The following is a 17878-nucleotide window of genomic DNA, read 5'->3' on the forward strand; positions in this document are numbered from 1 at the left end:
AATGAATGAATGAATGAATGATGACATTCCAAATCGTGTGTGGGGAGCCTGAGGAAAGGCTGGTTTCAGGCGACCCCATGGGGCACTGGTCAGGCACAGCCGGTGGGCCCCCAGCCTCCCTCCCCGCCTCTCCTTTTCCCATACACCAGCCTTCAAACCCTCTCCTCACTGTGTCAGCACCTGCTCTCCCTCACTTGCAACCCAGACCCCTACCTTTCAAAATGGAGGTCAGAGCCAGCCCCTGCCCGGCCCCTCGCTGCCTCCCGGGCAGAGTTAGACACACCGTCCTTTGGGAGACTATTTGCGCGTTCTCTGTCTTCCGCTGAGAAGGTCTCAAGGACAGGAATTATATCTCACTTATGCTCAGCAAAGGACTTGGCCCACAGGAGGCTGTGGCCTGTCTGCATGTAAGAACAGATTAATTCAGTGTCCCCAGCTCAGGCGTCCCCAGTCCTGTTGTCTCCTCTTCCTCTCTGGCTGTCTTGGGCGTTTCACGGCCTCGTGATGGTTTCTCCTAATGGCACCACTGCCCACCCCCAGTCCCTGGCATGTTGTCCACAGTGCAGGCCACTGCAGCCTGAACCAGAGATTTGAGAGTTTGGTCCTGAGCAGGGACCACAGGGGAATGAAGACAAAGAGGGGCCAGCTGGGGACTTGATTGTCTTTGTTGGTCATTTGGGGCCTGATGGGCGGGTCTGGGCTCTCGCTCCTGGTCAGGCCTCTGACCAGGCTCCAGGCAGGGCGCCCACTTGCCCACTCTCACACCGCCCAGGGCCCATGGCTGAGCGGCTGGCGGAGGCAGCGCTGGGCCTGCCCGAGCAGACAGCCTGTGCGATTGCTGGCTCCAGGCCTCCCAGCCCAGCTTGTAGCTCCCCCCAGAGTGGCGGGATTGATTGGCTGCAGCCGGAATGGGCACCAGTCTCCCTGGCTTGGACAGAAACGGGGCCATCTGTTACACCTCTAGTTAAAAGTACATAAAGTTGAGCATTTGTGCGCCGACAATACCACCCCTGACACCCTCCACGCGGCACAGCGCTCCGGCTCCTTGGCAGGCTTGTGTTCCACGACAGGCCCGTGCAGCAACGCCTACACGCTGGTTCAGTTGGCACCGCCACAGGCCCCACAGCGCCACCCTCCAGCAGCCTGGCCCAGCTGGGTCCAGCCTGCAATCTCCCATCTCACCTGTACCAGAGGCGGGAGGTGGGGGAGGAGCGTGGAGGGACAGGACATGTGTGTGACTGCTACCCCAGCTCAGGCTGCCTGGACTGAAGATGATACCAGATTTCAAGCTCTGATTTGGGGAGACCCAAGATAGCTTGTATGCCAGCCCTGGGGAGCAGGTGTCGGGTTTCCTGGCCAAGCCAATTAGAAGAGCTCACCTTGTTTCCCAACAAGGTCACACACCTTGAATTGGGAGTCCCTCAAGGTGGCCTCTTGTACCAGACAAGATTGGGTCCTGGACTTTGGTCTTGAGTCCTGGGTTCTAGACCTGGTTGATGGGCCCCAGGATGTGGACCCTGGTGTCTGAACTCTGTTTCTGGTTTGTGGTCTGAGTCTAGCCATTCCAGGCCTTCCAAAACCTTTCCCCCGTGTACTTCTGGCCAGGCCAGTCAGCTGCCCCCCTGCTTTTGTGAGCATCTTTGCACCTGTCTCTTTACTCTTGTTGCCCCCTCCCTCCAAACTGGAATCCTCCATTCACACCCTCTGACCGCGCAATCCTTCCCAGCCTTCCAGGAATCACTCTGGTCTCCCAGAGGCCCCTGCTCCATCTGAACAGCTTCTCATGAGGTTTGTCCAGCATGAGTCTGGAGATCCTTCTGCATAGGCAGCAACTGGCCTGGCCCTTGTTCAACCTACAAACTGCCACAGTGCTGGGTACATGAAGTGGGGGAGGCTCCCCAAATGCCCACCTGACGTCAGCTCAGCTGTGGGGGAAGAGGGGTAGTAACTTCTCAATGGCCACCAAGTGACTGCTGGTCACAGCCCAGGAAGCACCTGAGCAGGTGGACAGAGAGCTTTTAGATGCTACTTGGCTCAGGTTGCTCAGTACACATTTATTAAACAACTGCTGAGTGGGTTAAGCCATTGCCCGCGATAATATATCCCACATGGAGTGCCGATTCCAGTCTCAGTTGCTCTTCTTCTGATCCAGCTCCCTGCTAATGCACCTGGGAGACAGCAGGTGATAGATAGCTCAAGTGCTTGAGCTCCTGCCATCTTTGTGGGAAACCCAGATAGAATTCTGAGCTCCAATCCTCCATCTAGCGGCGCCGGCACACCGGTTCTAGTCCCGGTCAGGGTGCCGGATTCTGTCCCGGTTGCCCCTCTTCCAGGCCAGCTCTCTGCTGTGGCCAGGGAGTGCAGTGGAGGATGGCTCAAGTGCTTGGGCCCTGCACCCCATGGGAGACCAGGAAAAGCACCTGGTTCCTGCCTTCGGATCAGCGTGGTGCGCCGGCCGCAGTGCGCCAGCCGTGGCGGCCACTGAAGGGTGAACCAATGGCAAAGGAAGACCTTTCTCTCTGTCTTCTCTCTCACTATCCACTCTGCCTGCAAAAAAAAAAAAAAAAAAAAAAAAAAGAATTCTGAGCTCCTGGCTTTGGCCTGACCCAGCCTGGTAGTTGCAGGAATTTGGGGAATGAACCACTGGATGGAAGATCTCTGTTGCTCTGCCTTTCAAGCAGGTGAAAAACTAAACATTAAAAAAAACTGATAGGCCGGTGCCGTGGCTCACTAGGCTAATCCTCTACCTGCGGCACCGGTACTCCAGGTTCTAGTCCCAGTTGGGGCGTTGGTTTTGTCCTGGTTGCTCCTCTTCCAGTCCAGCTCTCTGCTGTGGCCCGGGAAGACAGTGGAGGATGGCCCAAGTGCTTGGGCCCTGCACCCGCATGGGAGACCAGGAAGAAGCACCTGGCTCCTGGCTTCGGATCGGCGAAGCGCGCCAGCTGTAGCGGCCATTTGGGGGGTGAACCAATGGAAGGAAGACCTTTCTCTCTGTCTCTCTCTCTCACTGTCTAACTCTGCCTGTCAAAAAAAAATTGATAAACAGAAGCCAGTGTTCTGGTGTGACGAGCTGAGCTACTGCTTTTGAAACCAGGATTCCAGGTCAAAGCCCTGGCTGGAGTCCCAGCTGCTCTGCATCTGATCCAGCAGCCTCCTGCTGCTCCTGGGAAGGCAACAGATGATGGGCTAAGTGCTTGGGTCCCCAGCACCCAGGTGGGACACCTGGATGGAGTTCCTGGCTCCTGGTTTCACCCTGGCCCAAACCCGGCCATTGCTGCCATTTGGGGAGTGAACCAGTGGATGGAAGATCTTTCTTCCCCCTCTTTATGTCACTCTTTCAAATAAACAAAAAAATCTTTTACAAATTTTAAAAATATAAAAATACCTGCCATGTGCCCGGTCCTGTGCCGGGATTGGAATAGAAGAAGGAATCATTAAGAAATGAGATCAGACACAGCTTCTGCTCTCAGAGCTTATGCATCAGTAAAGCCCACGAGACCAGTCTGTAAGTACTAACTACAGCGCAACGAGCCAGCCACAATCAACAGAAGTGTTTAGACTCTCAGAGCTGGAAAGTATCCCAAAGGTCAGAGACTCTGGTACCCCATCCTTGGCCAAAATCCATTTATACCCACTACATGAGATAACATAGGTGAAGCCGATACTTGACACAAAGTGAATGACAGAACGAGAATGAAGATGATGCCGATGGCAATAAGAACTTGATTACTGTCCATCTCCACAGGGTCTAAGCTTGGCCTGCATCCTCCACGTGTTGGGGGAAGCTCACCTGCACACAAGGCAGCATTTCCAGGCTTCAGAGAACCACATGCAAGGATGAGCCAAAAGCAGCCTCCCTGATGGGGATTCCACACCCCACCCCCCGGGCCACACAGCACAGCCGGGAAAAGGGTAAAGCGAGTGAGGCCCAGCAGTCTAAGGCACAAAACTTAAGAGGCCTAAAAACACTAAGAGCAAGGGCCTCCTTAAATTGGGGGCACTATGCACTCCTCTTGCCTTACCGCGTTCTAACTTTGCCACACAGTTATGCCAACCCCAAGTGGCAACTGTCTGATTTCTCAAGTACCTTAAGCCTCCAAAGGAGCTCCCACCAGGAGCCTACAGAATGTGTGGTGACCTGGGGTGGTGGAGGCAGAGGAGGGCTGAGGACAGGAGGACATGGATTTGAATCAGGCATTCACCTGCCCACTTCAATCGCCTTCTGCACAACTGCCCATGTCAGGGCCGGTCTGGCTGCCCCAATAGGAGCCGCCTAAGACAAGGCTGTCTGGGTCCTACAAGACCCCAGTGGGCTCAAAAGGGCACCAGGCAGTCGGCCTCCAGATAGAGAGTGAGCCCTTCCCGTAGGTATCCCTGGGGTGTGTGGATCTGTGCGAATGTGAAGTGTATAGACCTTGGCAGCCCCTGGAGGCCGGGAGGGGGAGAGACAGGTGTGTGCTACACCACTTGCTACTTGGGCCACCCCAAACAAACCCCTTAATCTTTTGGAGCCTCAATTTGCTAGCAGTAAAATTGGACTTAGAGAAGTTATTTTCCTATCCACAGGGAGGACTCTGGGTCACAGCGAAGCTCTTCCTGGGGTCAGGCTTCTCCACTGGCTGGGGCCAGGCCAGGGCACACCCAGGCTTGGGCTCCTCTCAATCTGGACTCTCACTGCCTGCAACCCTAGGTCCCTGGTCTATGCTGCCAGCAACCACTCCTGCAGCCTCTCGTTCACCTCTGGTCGCTCATCCATCCGGCCCAACATCCTGCTTATAAAACCCTATCCACCCCTGTAGCATCTCCGCTTCCGCAGAACCCAGGGAAGGAGGCAAACATGGAATTCTTCCCATTTTCTTAAGCACAAACCCAGGTGCACTGCGGGTTAGAACTCGACTCTGATGAGCCCCTCCTCCTAGATTGGGCCCCCGGGGGGTCACTGGGAGGTGCACTAGGTGGGCGGGAGAGACGAAGACACGCAGGCAAGAAGGTGGGCGCGCAGGGCAGGGCACGCAGGGCGCGCGGGGCCGCGTCAGCCAGGGCTGCGCTTCTTACGACCCGCCGGCAGCGGGCGCTGCGGCGGAGGCGCCCTTGGCGCACGAGCTTTTGCTTGAGAACAGCTCACGCTAATATCCCTGGCTGTGTGGGAACAGCATTTTATTAAATGCTTCACACAGATTTGGTATAATAAAGATGAATATATTATATCCTTTGCCTCCCCCAGAGTGAGACAATAATAAGAGAGGGGAAAAACAATCAAGCGCAACATAAATACCACGTAATGGGACTTGTGGCGAGGGACGCCCCCGGCCACCTGCGGCTGGGGCTCGGGACCCGGTCGCGGCGGAGCAGGCCGGCAGCCCCTCCCTGCCCGACCCTCGGCTTCCGCTTCGCTCGCTTGCAGCCTGAAGCACCGACCTCAGGGAGGTGCCCTGGAGAGGGCGAACGAGCGCGGGCCGCTAGGACCAGCGTCCGCGGGGGACGGACGCCCCACGGGACAAATCCAGACCCGAGGGTTCCGCCGCGGCCCCGCCGCCCGCCAGGGAAAGTTGCCCTCACTCCCTGCCCCGGGGCCGCTTTTGGAACACCCGGGAGTCCTTCCTTGGGTCTTACCAGCACCCTTGCCTGGGCCTCTCCAAAATCGTTGGCCTGAAAGTGAGACTTGGCGACGCTGGACGGGTGCGCGAAAGGACGGCGTGGAGATTCAGTCCACGTCCTCCGCCGCTTAGGCTTGCCCAGCCCTGCGTCCACCGGCGCGGACATGTGAGACTGCGCGACGTGAACCCCAAACGGCTCCCAAGAGGCTCTGGGCTCAAATCTCACCTGTGGCGCTGAGGGGCCCGCCGCGCCCTTCACCGCAGCTCCCTCTTCGGCAAAACGGAGACACGGTGAGGGTCAGAGAGGCTTCCGGTGCGTGGCACCCCCAGGGGCTGTACAAAAGAAAAAGAAAAAGCAGCTACCGGCTGCTTACGAGATTTTCGTTGAAATGAACGGAAATTTCAGACGTGGGATTCGCGCGCACCTCCCTTCCTCGTTGGGCCCCGACGCAGGCAGCCCCGTTTGCCAAACGAACGGGAGGGCTGCGTCCCACGGCTCCCCCTGCCCTCGTGCCCTTGGCCCGTGGGCTCGCTCGCGAGCACGCGGGCGGCGGCGCTGTAGTTCGCGGGGATGAGGGGTGGTCGTGGCGGCCTCTTCGGCCACCGAGGCTGTGGCGGCCCGCCCCTCCCCAAACGCACGAGAAATACGTGGAGGCCCTGCGAAGAGGAAGAGGAGGAGGCAGCCGCGGAAGGAAGAAAACGGGGCTCGGGGATGGAGGGGCTGCTGGGGCCCGCAGAGTCCGGAGCCAGTGCGAGGGGCGAGGGCCCAGCTTGACCACGTGGCGGGGGGTGTAGGGGGAGGCCTCGTGGGACGGGAGAGGGCGGGGCGACCTGATGGACGTGAAAGTGCGTGGGGAGGCCCTGAAAGAATTGAGCATTGGTGGGTGTGGGTTGGCGAGGGACTCCTCAAAATCCGCAACTCGGGGACTTGTGGGAACCGGGAAAAGCCAAAGGGAGCTGTTCCGCGCAAACGAAATTCGGGCGCTACGCCCTTGGCATCTCTCCCAGGCCCGGCAGCCTAGGGTTCCCTAACCGCGCCGGGGAGAGCATTGCGGGGCCCACACGGGTGGAAGAGCCTGGCACAGCAGGAATTGGATCCGCGAATGCTCCGGCTGGGACCCTTAGGGTCCTGAACCAGGGAAGGGCACCTCGCTTCTATGATGAGGAGAACCCCAGCCCGGACGGCCGAAGCAGCCCCCAGGGGATCTGGGCTGTGAGCACGTGACCGAGCCAGTCTTCCTTTGCTTGGCGCCACGTCGCGGTGTGGATGGGCGCTGGGCCGCGGGTCGGACACCCGAAGCCCCTACTCTGGCCTCCTGCCCACTCTGGCCCCGCGCCTGGAACACCGGAGAGGCCCGTCCTGGACTGCACCGCCCAGCAGGCGGCCCTGTGACGGGAGTGGCTCCCGGGACGCGAACAGGCCCGGGAATCTCCCCCCACCCCCCACCCCGCCACCGCCTCTCTCCCTTCGGCAAGGCCAGCGTGGGGGTGGGGGCTGCACGGGCGGCGACTGCGCTAATGCGATGAGCCCCCGCGCGGCTGCTGAATTATTCACGTGCAGTTTATTACGAGAAGCCTGACTCAGGCCTTTGCCGTGCCCGCCTCGCTGCCCGGCCCGCTCCTCAGCCTCCTACTCTCGATCCAGGCCCTCGGGGTGGACCACAGTGGACTAGAGGGCGCTGACTACCACGGGGTGGCTTTCCTGGGCCGCGGAGCTTCTGGGCCCAGTGGGTTAGGGAGGGAGAAGGGCAACTCGTGGAGCTTCTAGCTTCGGCAAGGAGCGGAATCCCTACCGTTGGCACCGGAGCTACCGTGGCCTGGATGCAGCCGACCCCCAGCTCTGAACAGCCATCTGGGGCCTCCAGGCTGCAGCTCTGCTGCAGCACAGCCACGGGTTCATCCTCGCCCCAGCAACCAGCGGCCAGGTGAGGAAGGGCACCACTAGGGGGGCCCTGGGGCTCCCTATCCCAGCCCAAACCTCGGGCTTCTGGTGTGGCTGGTGCCCTTGCCTCCAAAGTGCCCCCTGCTTCTGCACCTGTCCAAATGCATCTGATCTTTCAAGTTCCAACTCAAAGGCCACCTTAAGAACAGAACCAGAACCTTACCCGGCACCCCGACCCCCCATACAGGTTCCTCTAAGTCCTTCATTGACACCAAGGCCACTGGAGGGGGCAGGCTAAGTGTGTTTTCTGCCACCCCCTGGCCGCCATCACGCCTCCATCTCATCTTCTGTTCCATCTTCCTCTGCTTCTGGGTACGATGGGGACTCAGTGTTGTTTTCCATAAAAACCGGAATGAACAGAGACCATTCCTGAGTCTGGCCACACAGCCACAGCTAAGTCCAGGCAGGACCCAGGTGTCCTCAGCGTAGCTAAGATGCATTAAAGAATGAGTCTGCCTCCTGTGCATGTTGGAGGTGTGCGCAACAGACATGCCTCACATCTGCATGCCGCTGGCAGGAACAATGCACCCACCCAGCTCTTGCACCTCTTCTTTGAGGCCCAGGCTGAGTTCACCGCCTGGCTCTCTCTTTGTCTCTGGTTTATTCATTTAGTTTGTTCATTCAACAAATGCTGAGGGAGCCCTTCCGGTGTATGCCAGGCTGGCGTAGGAGATGGACAGGAGATTCCACTCCCTTCCTCCCCAAGTTCACAGCCAGATGGAGAGAATAGCAGAAGGGCAGACAGAGGAACCAACATGTTTCTGGCATTGTGACAGTGACCCCAAAGGGGGTGTGCTGAGGACACAGTTGAACAGGGCAAGGAAGGTTTCCCCAAGGAGATGAGTTGAGCACTAAAGACAAAGCATAGTGCCAAGAAGGAAAGGGGAGCAGCCATTCAAGTCCCAGAACGAGAGGGGGAAAAACCTTCCTTCAGACAGGGCTGTCCTTCAGGCTGGGTACCTGGATCTGGGCCCTTCTCCCTCCTCTCTCTCTGCCCTGACCACACACACTTCCCAAGCAGAGTGAACCCCCTGCCTCCACGTGGCCCTGGTTGTGGACCACCTTGTCACTGAGCTCTGAAGGAATTCAGCTCACAAAAGAAGTGTGTGTGGTAGGGGGTTGGGATGGGGAGGGGCAGATGGCTTCCCAGAGAAATGTCCTAGCCTCACACCCTGCCCACCAGCTGAGATCCTGAGATCGGCCCCAGCCAGAGAAAGTGGGTCAGGCAGAGGGGCAGGTTGGAGGGAGGGCAGCTTGAATTGTGGGGCACCTGAGAAAGGGTAACTCCCCTCCCCATGGTGTCCCCCCTTCTCCCTGACTCTGCTCTTTTTCTGGATCTCTAACCTCCTTGAGGATCCAATGTGCTTTGTAAATAGTGGCCCCCAAAAATGTGCCCACCTGGTCTCACAATACACGGCTTCACATGCAGTTTCTGGGGTCTGCAGAGCTGACCGGCACCCTGACCCCCCATACGGGTTCCTCTAAGTCCTTCATTGACACCAAGGCCACTGGAGGGGGCAGGCTAAGTGTGTTTTCTGCCACCCCCTGGCCGCCATCACGCCTCCATCTCATCTTCTGTTCCATCTTCCTCTGCTTCTGGGTACGATGGGGACTCAGTGTTGTTTTCCATAAAAACCAGAATGAACAGAGACCATTCCTGAGTCCGGCCACACAGCTAAGTCCAGGACCCAGGTGTCCTCAGCATAGCTAAGATGCATTAAAGAATGAGTCTGCCTCCTGTGCATGTTGGAGGTGTGCACAACAGACGTGCCTCACATCTGCAAGCCGCTGGCAGGAACAATGCACCCACCCAGCTCTTGCACCCCCTCTTTGAGGCCCAGGCTGAGTTCAGCCATTCAGAGTGCCCCTAGGGACATCTGGTTAAGAGCTTCATGGTTCAAGTATTAAGGGCACAGACTTGGGTCAGAAAAAAGTGCTCCAATCCTGATTTCTCCAAGAGAGGCAGTGTGACTTTGGAAGGGTTACTTAACTTGTTTGGGCCTTCTTTTCCTTATATGTAAAACAGGAGTAGTAGCTACCTTAAGGAATTATGAATAGTAAATGAAAGAAGTAGAACTGAGCCTGGAGCCAGGTGAGGTGAGGGCTACGGTGTTTACTGTCATGGATGTGTTGTCACTACAGATGGTGGCCCAGAGCGAGCAGTGCGGCTCAGCCAGGGTGGCAGGAGGCTGGCTACCCTGGCTCACTTCTATAGTGGAAGAAACCCTCTCCAAATTTTACATGGGTCATCAGGGCAGCAGGTTTCCATGGGACCAAAAAAAAAAAAAAAATTTCTGTAAAGGAGCCTGAAGGTCAAGGGTGGTGCTTGCCCAAAAAACCTGGAAACAGTTGGCGCTACCAAAAGAATCGGGATCGACTCTGGAAAGCGGTGGGAGGTTTACGTGAATTACTCCCCTGTGCTTAGGAAGAACTCGTTGTGTTTGGGTCTGCGGGGTCCCTTTATTGTGTTAATTCATGCAACACTCTTTCCCTCTTTGTCTGGAATATTCTCTAAACTGGAGGGCAAGCAGATTTTTGGCAGAACAAGCCCTTCCCTTATTCCCTGGAATAAGGCAGGACCCTGGCCACACAGGCAGCTAAGAGGCATTCAGGAGCCCGTATACAAGTGGGCTGGGCATCGCCTCTGAGAACGGACTCCAGAGAGCAGCTGCTTCCAGCTCCAGGTGCAAAGACGCTGGCCCAGCTGATAGGGAGTGGGGATGGGGTGGGGGGAGACAGAGAGCCTTCCTCACTCCAGCTTGGGCCCCAGGAATGGGTTGGGCAGAAAGATGCCAGCCTTCAACTGGTAGCTTTTCAATCAACCTCCTCCCACTGCCCCAGTCCCTCCCCCTTTGGCGCTCCATAATCTCCAGGCCCCTCCAGGGGGAACAGTCCAGACCCAAGTCATTCTGTAATCACTTGCACCCCACTTCCTCAATGGAGACTCATCCAAAAACTATTCCTCCACCCTGTGTCCCCCAGGCCTGTGCAAGTCCCAGGTGGATGGAATCCCCAGGTCCAGGCTCCTGCCCTTAAAGATCTCAAAATATGGAGGGAAGGAGTCATTTGATGACCCCAAATTGTACCTGGTTACTCTGCAGAAGGAGTGGGGAAAGCCCACGGATTTGGGATCCTAAGGGTCTAGAAGATCCGAGTTTCTCTCACACAGGTTTCTCTCACACAGGTTGGTGGGGAGAGTTGGGCTGATTTTTGAAGGCAGCCTGGATAAGGTGTTCCAGGCAAGAGAGACTAAACAGCAAAATATCAGGTGGTACCACTGTGTACCCTGTGCACCTCCAGCCACGCAGTGTACCCAAGCATAGGTTAACCAATCAGGCCAAAAAAAAAAAAAATCAAAGCTGTGGTACAGGCTTGGCAAGGAAAGAGAAGATTTGGCAAAGGTGGGTGGAGGCGATGGAGCAGATGACCACGGAATCGCCGAATCGCCACTTTACAGTGTGTGGCTGGAAACGAAAGGTCTCAGGAAGCAGAGTCCCTCTGCTCTGCTCGCCGATTTACATTCCTCCCCTTCCCGACAGCCTCCCAGTGGCCCTGAACTCCACTGCGCGGGAGGGACTGGGAATGGGCAACAGGAGCTTGGCTTCTCCCAGGTCCTGTCTTGTGGACCAGTACCAGGTGCAGAGAATGGGACAGGAGCGCTTGTGGGGGGAGGGGAGTCTGGGATAGGGGGTGGGTAATGATAGAAAGTGCCTGGCTCCTCTTTCCCCTAAGGAAAGGGACTGGAGGGTCCCAGTTACCAGACTTGGAGAAGCCTTCATCTAGCCCAAGGGGTGTGGCTTGTCAGAGGCTTTGGGGGGGGGGTTATGGCAGGAAAGGGCTGCAGTGGGATCCAGACAGCAGGAAGTCAGGGGAGCAGGCAGACCCCTGTTGGCCCCAAGCCTGGCGCCCTCTCCATGGGACCCTAGGCTCCAGTTGCACCGTTGCTAGGCCCAGCATCACCTATGGCTCTCAGGATAGCAGGGATGCAACAGAGACAGGCCTGCCCGGCAGAGGGGCCGGCTTCTCTGGGGGAACTGAGATCCTCTTTCTTAGGACTCCTGCCTCAGAGCACAGCACCTGCCATTGTCCTCCACCCCCCACAGGCAGGACAGAGATGGGCTTGGGGGTAGAGAGCTCTTCCCAACACTTCCCGGGAGGCTTGGGGTCCGCCCTGGGGCCCAAAGTGAGACTCTTTTCTCCCTACGCTTTCCCTTTTAACCGGAGAGCTTCCGGCCACAATCCCAAACGCGTAACTAAACGGAAGATAAAGAAGCCTATCTCTGACGCGCCCGACAGAGAACCCATTCGCTCCCTGCCCCACAGCCCCACTTAGCTTGCTCCCTCTCTGGGACAGCAATGGGGGCAAGAATTCCTATCCTTCCCTCCTACCCACTCCTGGGCCCACGAGTCCACAGGCTGGCCTTTCTGGCTCAAGCTAAATGGCCCCACCGCGATGCCCACCAGGAGTTTACCAGACAAAGCCAGGGCCAGGTCTGTGTGTGTGTGGAGAGAAACAGCTCTTCTTCGCTTGGCTCCAACCCCTTCTTCCTCCCCTCCTCTCTCCAAGGACAAAAATGGAAAATTAGGGCCCCACATAAAGCAGACCCCGGAGCAGGAGAGAAGAGGGCCCGAGGCCACAGCCCCTCTGGGGTGTCTTAGAGGAAACGAAAGGCAGAGCTGGAGTTCAAACCCATCCAATATACCCACAAGTTCACATACGTTTACACGAACACACAAGGAGAACCACACGCCAAGACACGTATTAAAAAGCGAACACCTTCAAATAGCGATGCGCACAAAATGCTCGCCTGGTGCTCACAGATTTCAGGCCGGAGGGTCCCAGCCCCCAGCCTGATCCTGGAACCGGGGCCTCCAGGCGAGTTCCTGAGAGGGAAGCCCCAGCCGCGGCCGGCCCCCGCCGGGCCCCCGCCCCGTATCCGGAACAGCTGGAGTCGGCCAGGCCCTGCACTCGAGCCCGGCTCTGGGCTGGGCGGGGCCCGCAGCGGGGCCCTGGCCCCGGCCCCGGCCCGGCAGAGCGCAGCGGGGAAGCCCCGGGCCGGCCCGGTTAGCCCCGGAAGCCGGCCTGGCTGCCCGTCAGGCTCCGGTCACCAGGCGAGAGGTGGCCCCGGTAGGCCTGGAGGGCCTCGGCAGGAGGACAGTGTGCAGGATTGCCAGAGGAGGTAGGGCGGCCGCTTCGGGCTCAGGCCCGGGTAGAGGCGCGCAGAGCCACCAACTACCCGCTACGCCTCTGGGCATGAGGGAAGCTGAGCCCTCGACTGGCCCCCTCCCCCAACCCCTGGGGATCCCCCCTTCAGGTCCCGCGTCGTCCACCCAGGACTCTGAAGGGGGCTCCGACCTCCCGCCGGCCAGCCCGAAGGGCTTCAGCTTCCCTCGCTCCAGGCGCGTGGCCCAAGGCCGGGCGTGAGGGGCAAGCGGGTCTGCGGTTAGGGGTGCCGGGTTCTTGATTTCACCACGGCAAAGTCCACGCTGGGAGGCAGCGGGGCCCACCCGGGCTCCTGGTCTTACCTGGCCCGCGCGGCGGCCGCGTCCCTCCCCGGCTGGGGCTCCCGCCACCCTTCTCGGGCTCCGTATCCCGGGTCGGAGAGCCCAAGACCTCCGGGCTGGCGCTGCCACCGCAGCCGGGCGGGCGGGAGGCGGGTGCGCCGGGAGCGCGGCTTGCAGTTTGGGGTGGGGGCGGTGGCTTTTCAGTCGCCCGAGGTTCGGGTGCAATAAAGGCGCCGCTAATGTAATTTACAAACAGCTCGGCCCGAGCGCGGCGCAGCGCCCGGACTGACAGGCGCATTAGGCAGGCTAATTCCAGCCGGCTCCTCCTACCCCCGGCCCGCTAATTAATGAGCTTCCCAACTTAGAGCCGCCTGCATTGGACAGACAGAGAGTGAAAGAGAGGGCGAGAGAGAGGAAGAGAAGGAGAGAGACGGGGGGAGCAAGAAGGGAGAAGAGGGAGGAGGGGGGGAGGGAGAGAGAACAGAGAAAGAAGAGAGAGGAGAGAGAAAGGGAGAGAAAGTGCTGCTGCAGGTAATTGATTACTCCTCGATCAAGGCTAACTTGTTAGCAATAGTCAATTGCCCCGTCTCTCCGCCTTCCCTGCAGTCCGGGACCGGCGCCCTCGTCTCGGTTCTTCCAACTGCCGCCGCCAGGACCCGGGGCCAGGAGCTGCCGCGGAGCCACCTGACACCTTTAAATAGCACCGGGGCTGGCGAAACTGGAGCCCCGCGCCGCGCGCCCCGGCTCCGGCCCCGGATCGCTGGAAGCCCCGGCGGCGGCGGCGGCGGCAGCGGCGGCGCCCGCGTCAGCGCTCTCCTCCCGGGGCCCCGCGCGGCACTGCCCGCCTCAGCCACCGAGCTAATCGCTCCCCGCGCCCAGCCCGCACCCTGCCCGGCGCGGCCTCCTTCACGCCTGCCCGCCCGCGCCGCACGGCGCCTGAGCTGCCCCGCGGGCTGGGTCCCCGCAGCCCGAACCGCCCCGGCCGGGCCCCCGATCGAGGCCGAGATGACTTCCAAGGAGGATGGCAAGGCGGCGCCGGGGGAGGAGCGGCGGCGCAGCCCGCTGGACCACCTGCCGCCGCCCGCCAACTCCAACAAGCCGCTGACGCCGTTCAGCATCGAGGACATCCTCAACAAGCCGTCCGTGCGGAGAAGTTACTCGCTGTGCGGGGCGGCGCACCTGCTGGCCGCCGCCGACAAGCACGCGCCGGGCGGCTTGCCCCTGGCGGGCCGCGCGCTGCTCTCGCAGACCTCGCCGCTGTGCGCGCTGGAGGAGCTCGCCAGCAAGACCTTTAAGGGGCTGGAGGTCAGCGTCCTGCAGGCTGCTGAAGGTAGGCGCTTCGGCCGGGGTCCCCGGCGCCGTGCCTCCTGAGCCGTCTGCCTCTGCCCGCCTCCTCCCGCGCCAGCCGCCAGGGCCCTCCAGCCCGAGCCGCTGCAGCGGGGAGTGCAGATGGGTGGCACCCGACCCAATCCCTGTGTCCTAGGGACCTCTGGGTAGGCCAGAGTCGGGGTGATCCGAGAGGGGGCGGGCACCCACGCGCTCTCTTTGGTGCTCTGTCCAGCTCCAGGAAACTGGCAGCCGGGGTGCTCCCTGCTCTGCTCCTGCTCCTGGGGTGAGAAGCCAAAGGCTTTTCCCTGGGTAGGGCAGAGTCGGAGTGACTGGGAAGGGGTGGAGAGCGGTTGCTCACACCACCATCCGGCCTGCCCTGCCTGGCTTCCTCGGCCTCTGGCGGACTTTGTGTCTTTCAAACCAACTCTTAGGCAGGGGGCAGAGACCAAAACGATTTTTTTTTTTCTTAGCGGCTTCTGGGAGACCAGAAACAACAGGAGGTTTGAGAGGGCAGAGGCTTGCCCTGGTGTGGGAGGCAACCTGCACGCCAGAGGGGCCCGCCTGGGCTAGGAAGTCCTGGGGGCGAGGGCCGGGCCGGTGTGTATGGGGTGTCTCCTCTCTCCCCATGCGAGCCCATCCTGTCGTTTCCTCGCAGGCCGCGACGGGATGACCATCTTCGGGCAGCGGCAGACCCCAAAGAAGCGACGGAAGTCGCGCACGGCCTTCACCAACCACCAGATCTACGAGTTGGAAAAGCGCTTCCTGTACCAGAAGTACCTGTCCCCGGCAGATCGCGACCAGATCGCGCAGCAGCTGGGCCTCACCAACGCTCAGGTCATCACCTGGTTCCAGAATCGACGCGCCAAGCTCAAGCGGGACCTGGAGGAAATGAAGGCCGACGTGGAGTCAGCCAAGAAACTAGGCCCCAGCGGACAGATGGACATCGTGGCGCTGGCGGAACTCGAGCAGAACTCGGAGGCCGCAGGCGGAGGCGTCCCGGGCTGCGGCAGGGCCAAGTCGAGGCCCGGCTCCCCGGTGCTGCCCCCCGGCGCCCCGCAGGCCCCGGGAGCCGGGCCCCTGCAGCTCTCGCCCGCCTCTCCGCTCACGGACCAGCGGGCCAGCAGCCAGGACTGCTCGGAGGACGAGGAGGACGAAGAGATCGACGTGGACGATTGAGCGGCTCGCCGGCTCCTGCGCCGCCCTGGGCTCCTGAAGCCCGCAGGCCAGCCGCCTCCCGAACCGGACCGCACCGGACCGCACCGCAGCGCACCGCCGCCGAGGGGAGCTGGGACCTCCTCTGCAACTCGCGCCTCCTCCCCTGTCCCCAGAGCGGACTCGGCTCCCGGCAGCCTCCTCTTCCCTCTCGAAGCAATAAACCCGGGCTGGCCCCGCCGCACGCGGCCTCCGCCGCCCCGGGAGCCCTGGCCGTGCAGTTCTGTATGGCTTCTGTACAAATATTTAAACCCACAGAGCGGATTCTTCCCACCGAAGCTTCCTTGTTTTTCTGTTTTTCTTTTCTTTCTTTCTTTCTTTTTTTTTTTTTTTTTAACTCAGTGATTTCCATGTTTTCAAAGCTCTCGGGCTGCCTGCCGGGTTTGCCAAGGGAGAGGCAGGATCGCGGGCAGCGAACACTAACCCCGCGGACTCAAGTGGGGACAGTCCCGGCTGCTCTGATTTTTCTCTGCATGTGGCGAATGCACTGGCCTGCTCCCTCCTCGCCTCGTTCGGCTTGTTGCAGCTGACTTCTGTCTTTCTGCCTTTTTCCCCCTCCGCGTGGGAAGGGGGTAGGGAGATAGCTGGGCCCTGACTTGCAAGTTTCAAAAAATCTGTCTTTTCTCCCCCCCACGAGAGAAGTCTGTTTTCGATGCCATTTCTGCCTCCCCACGCCACTGCCGCTCTTTGTAAGAGTCCCCCGCTCCCGCTTTTCCTCGGACTGCCGGCTGGGGTCTGGCTCTTAGGGACAAAGCAGAGGGAAATTCAACCAACCGACCATCGAAAATGGAACCCAAAGTCCTAGAGTTATTTTTTACTCTTTTTAGAATTTTTTTGCATGTGACAGAGACAGAGAGGAGGCCGGCCCAAGCCCTCGCCCCACTCCTCCTCCGCAGCTCTGGAGCTGGCCTGCGGCTCCCACATCCTGCTCCTAGCTCAACTTGGCCAGACTCAGGTGGGGTGGCGGGATGAGGGCGGCTCTCACATGCCCCTTCCCTGCTCCTGCCCTGCCCTCTCCTCCCCGGACTGTACCCAAGGCCTCTTTCTCCAATAAAGTCTTTGCCATTTTACTAGAACCGGTGGTGCCCGCGTCTCAGTGAGTGGGCTCCACTGTGAGCCGCGGCGGCGGCGGCGGGCCCCTAACTGCGCGTGCCTGGCCTTTCGCGGGCGCCGCGGCCTCGGCCTCGGAGGTTTGGGGACCGGCGTGAGAACGGGGAGCGGAGGAGAAGCAGAGGGAGGAGGCACTTCTTGTTCATAAACACGTGGCAGCCACTGAACCGGGGGAGAAGGGGGCTTCGCCAGGTCAGGGTGGAAAGCGAAGCGTCCAACGCTGCGAGCGAATGCGTGCGTCGGTGGGCAACGTCGCGGCACAAAATTAATTTGTGTAGGACAAGGGGTGCGGAGAGGTGACTCTCCGCATGGTTCCCGCCTCCCACCACGGACCCAACGGCATTCTGCCTCTGCTCCCTGCGCAGGGCAAGCCTCACTCAGGGGGACACCGGGGTGGAGCCTGGGGGCTCCCACGTTTCGGTTTGCCCCGAAGACCTTATTCTTGGAGGGGAGAGGGGAGTGAAGCCGGAAGCAACAGGAGAGGGCCGAATCGCACACAAGGGCAGCCGGAGATGCCAGTCCACAGCGTCTGGGAGTTGGGGTAATTTCTGGTCACATTCGCAAATTCTGAGCCCTAACTCGGTCTGTGGGGGAGGGGGTTGAACAGAGATTTGAATCTGGCCAGGACTCTCTGGGGTCCGAAGCGCCCTCGAGGCGGCTGGGGTGAGGACTCGGCCGCCTTCACTTCCCGGGACAGAGCCGGTTTCTCTCAGCTTTTGTTGTCGCTGGGCTGGCGAGTGGCCGCTGTCACCGGAATAGGGTCCCGCCTCCGGGCCGCTCGGCTCTCTTTCTCCTCAAAATTGATGTGAGAAACGCGCATCTGGTCTCGGGCTGGCGATGGGGCCCCCGGGCCTGAGTCAGGAACGTGCGTGTCCGGGAAGAAATAGACAGAAACGGAAAAAACAGCAGGGAGAGACGCTGCACAGGCGGAGAGAGAAAGCCGAGAGCCAGAGAGACGGGGAGCGGAGAGACGAAAACGAGAGAGACGCAGAGACAGGGCGAGAGGCGGGCAGAAAAAAAGAGAAGGGCGAGAGGCGCGGAGAGGGTAGCGAACGAAGGCGGCGGCCGGGCAGCCGGGCGGGCGTGCGGCCGGTTCCTCCCGGGCGACATAAATCGCCCTCTCTCAGGATGGATGGGTCTGTAATTCGGAGCGCGGACCATGAAGGCCGGGACGAATGGGCCC

At 60.0% G+C, this 17878-nt stretch overlaps 1 protein-coding gene and 1 long non-coding RNA gene across 6 annotated transcripts in view; one reads left to right on the plus strand and one right to left on the minus strand.

Annotated features, from left to right (window-relative positions):
• LOC103351407 (uncharacterized) overlaps positions 1-13446 on the minus strand; it is a 45500-nt gene extending 32054 nt beyond the window's left edge. The window contains exons 1-2 of one of the 4 annotated variants that reach the window (XR_016221999.1): positions 13066-13446; positions 5824-5930 (exon numbers count right to left, since the gene is read on the minus strand). This is a non-coding gene — a long non-coding RNA (uncharacterized LOC103351407). Of the gene's footprint in view, positions 1-5823; positions 5964-13065 lie in introns of all 4 variants that reach the window. The other 3 variants (XR_016222000.1, XR_016221998.1, XR_011382314.2) reach the window with 3 other exon arrangements.
• On the plus strand, positions 12580-16661 carry LBX1 (ladybird homeobox 1). Of its 2 annotated transcripts, XM_008270371.5 has the most exons (3): positions 12580-12719; positions 13651-14374; positions 15029-16661. In XM_008270371.5, exons 2-3 carry the CDS (start codon positions 14050-14052, stop codon positions 15547-15549), a joined length of 846 nt encoding a protein of 281 aa, XP_008268593.2. In that variant the 5' UTR covers positions 12580-12719; positions 13651-14049; the 3' UTR covers positions 15550-16661. The 2 variants fall into 2 exon arrangements, with proteins under 2 accessions (XP_008268593.2, XP_089170593.1); XM_089314467.1 differs by lacking the exon at positions 12580-12719 and having other exon boundaries at positions 13639-14374.
• The last annotated feature ends 1217 nt before the right edge of the window (positions 16662-17878 follow it).

Source organism: Oryctolagus cuniculus, chromosome 15, assembly GCF_051225735.1.
Source record: "Oryctolagus cuniculus isolate XC-2025 breed Fujian yellow rabbit chromosome 15, ASM5122573v1, whole genome shotgun sequence".
Taxonomy (NCBI): Eukaryota; Metazoa; Chordata; class Mammalia; order Lagomorpha; family Leporidae; genus Oryctolagus; species Oryctolagus cuniculus.

Bases quoted from the DNA above. Each gene is read 5' to 3' on its own strand.
- LBX1 (XM_008270371.5), top strand. From the start codon at position 14,050: ATGACTTCCAAGGAGGATGGCAAGGCGGCGCCGGGGGAGGAGCGGCGG. The intron at 14,375-15,028 runs GTAGGCGCTTCG...GTTTCCTCGCAG, and splicing joins CGTCCTGCAGGCTGCTGAAG to GCCGCGACGGGATGACCATC.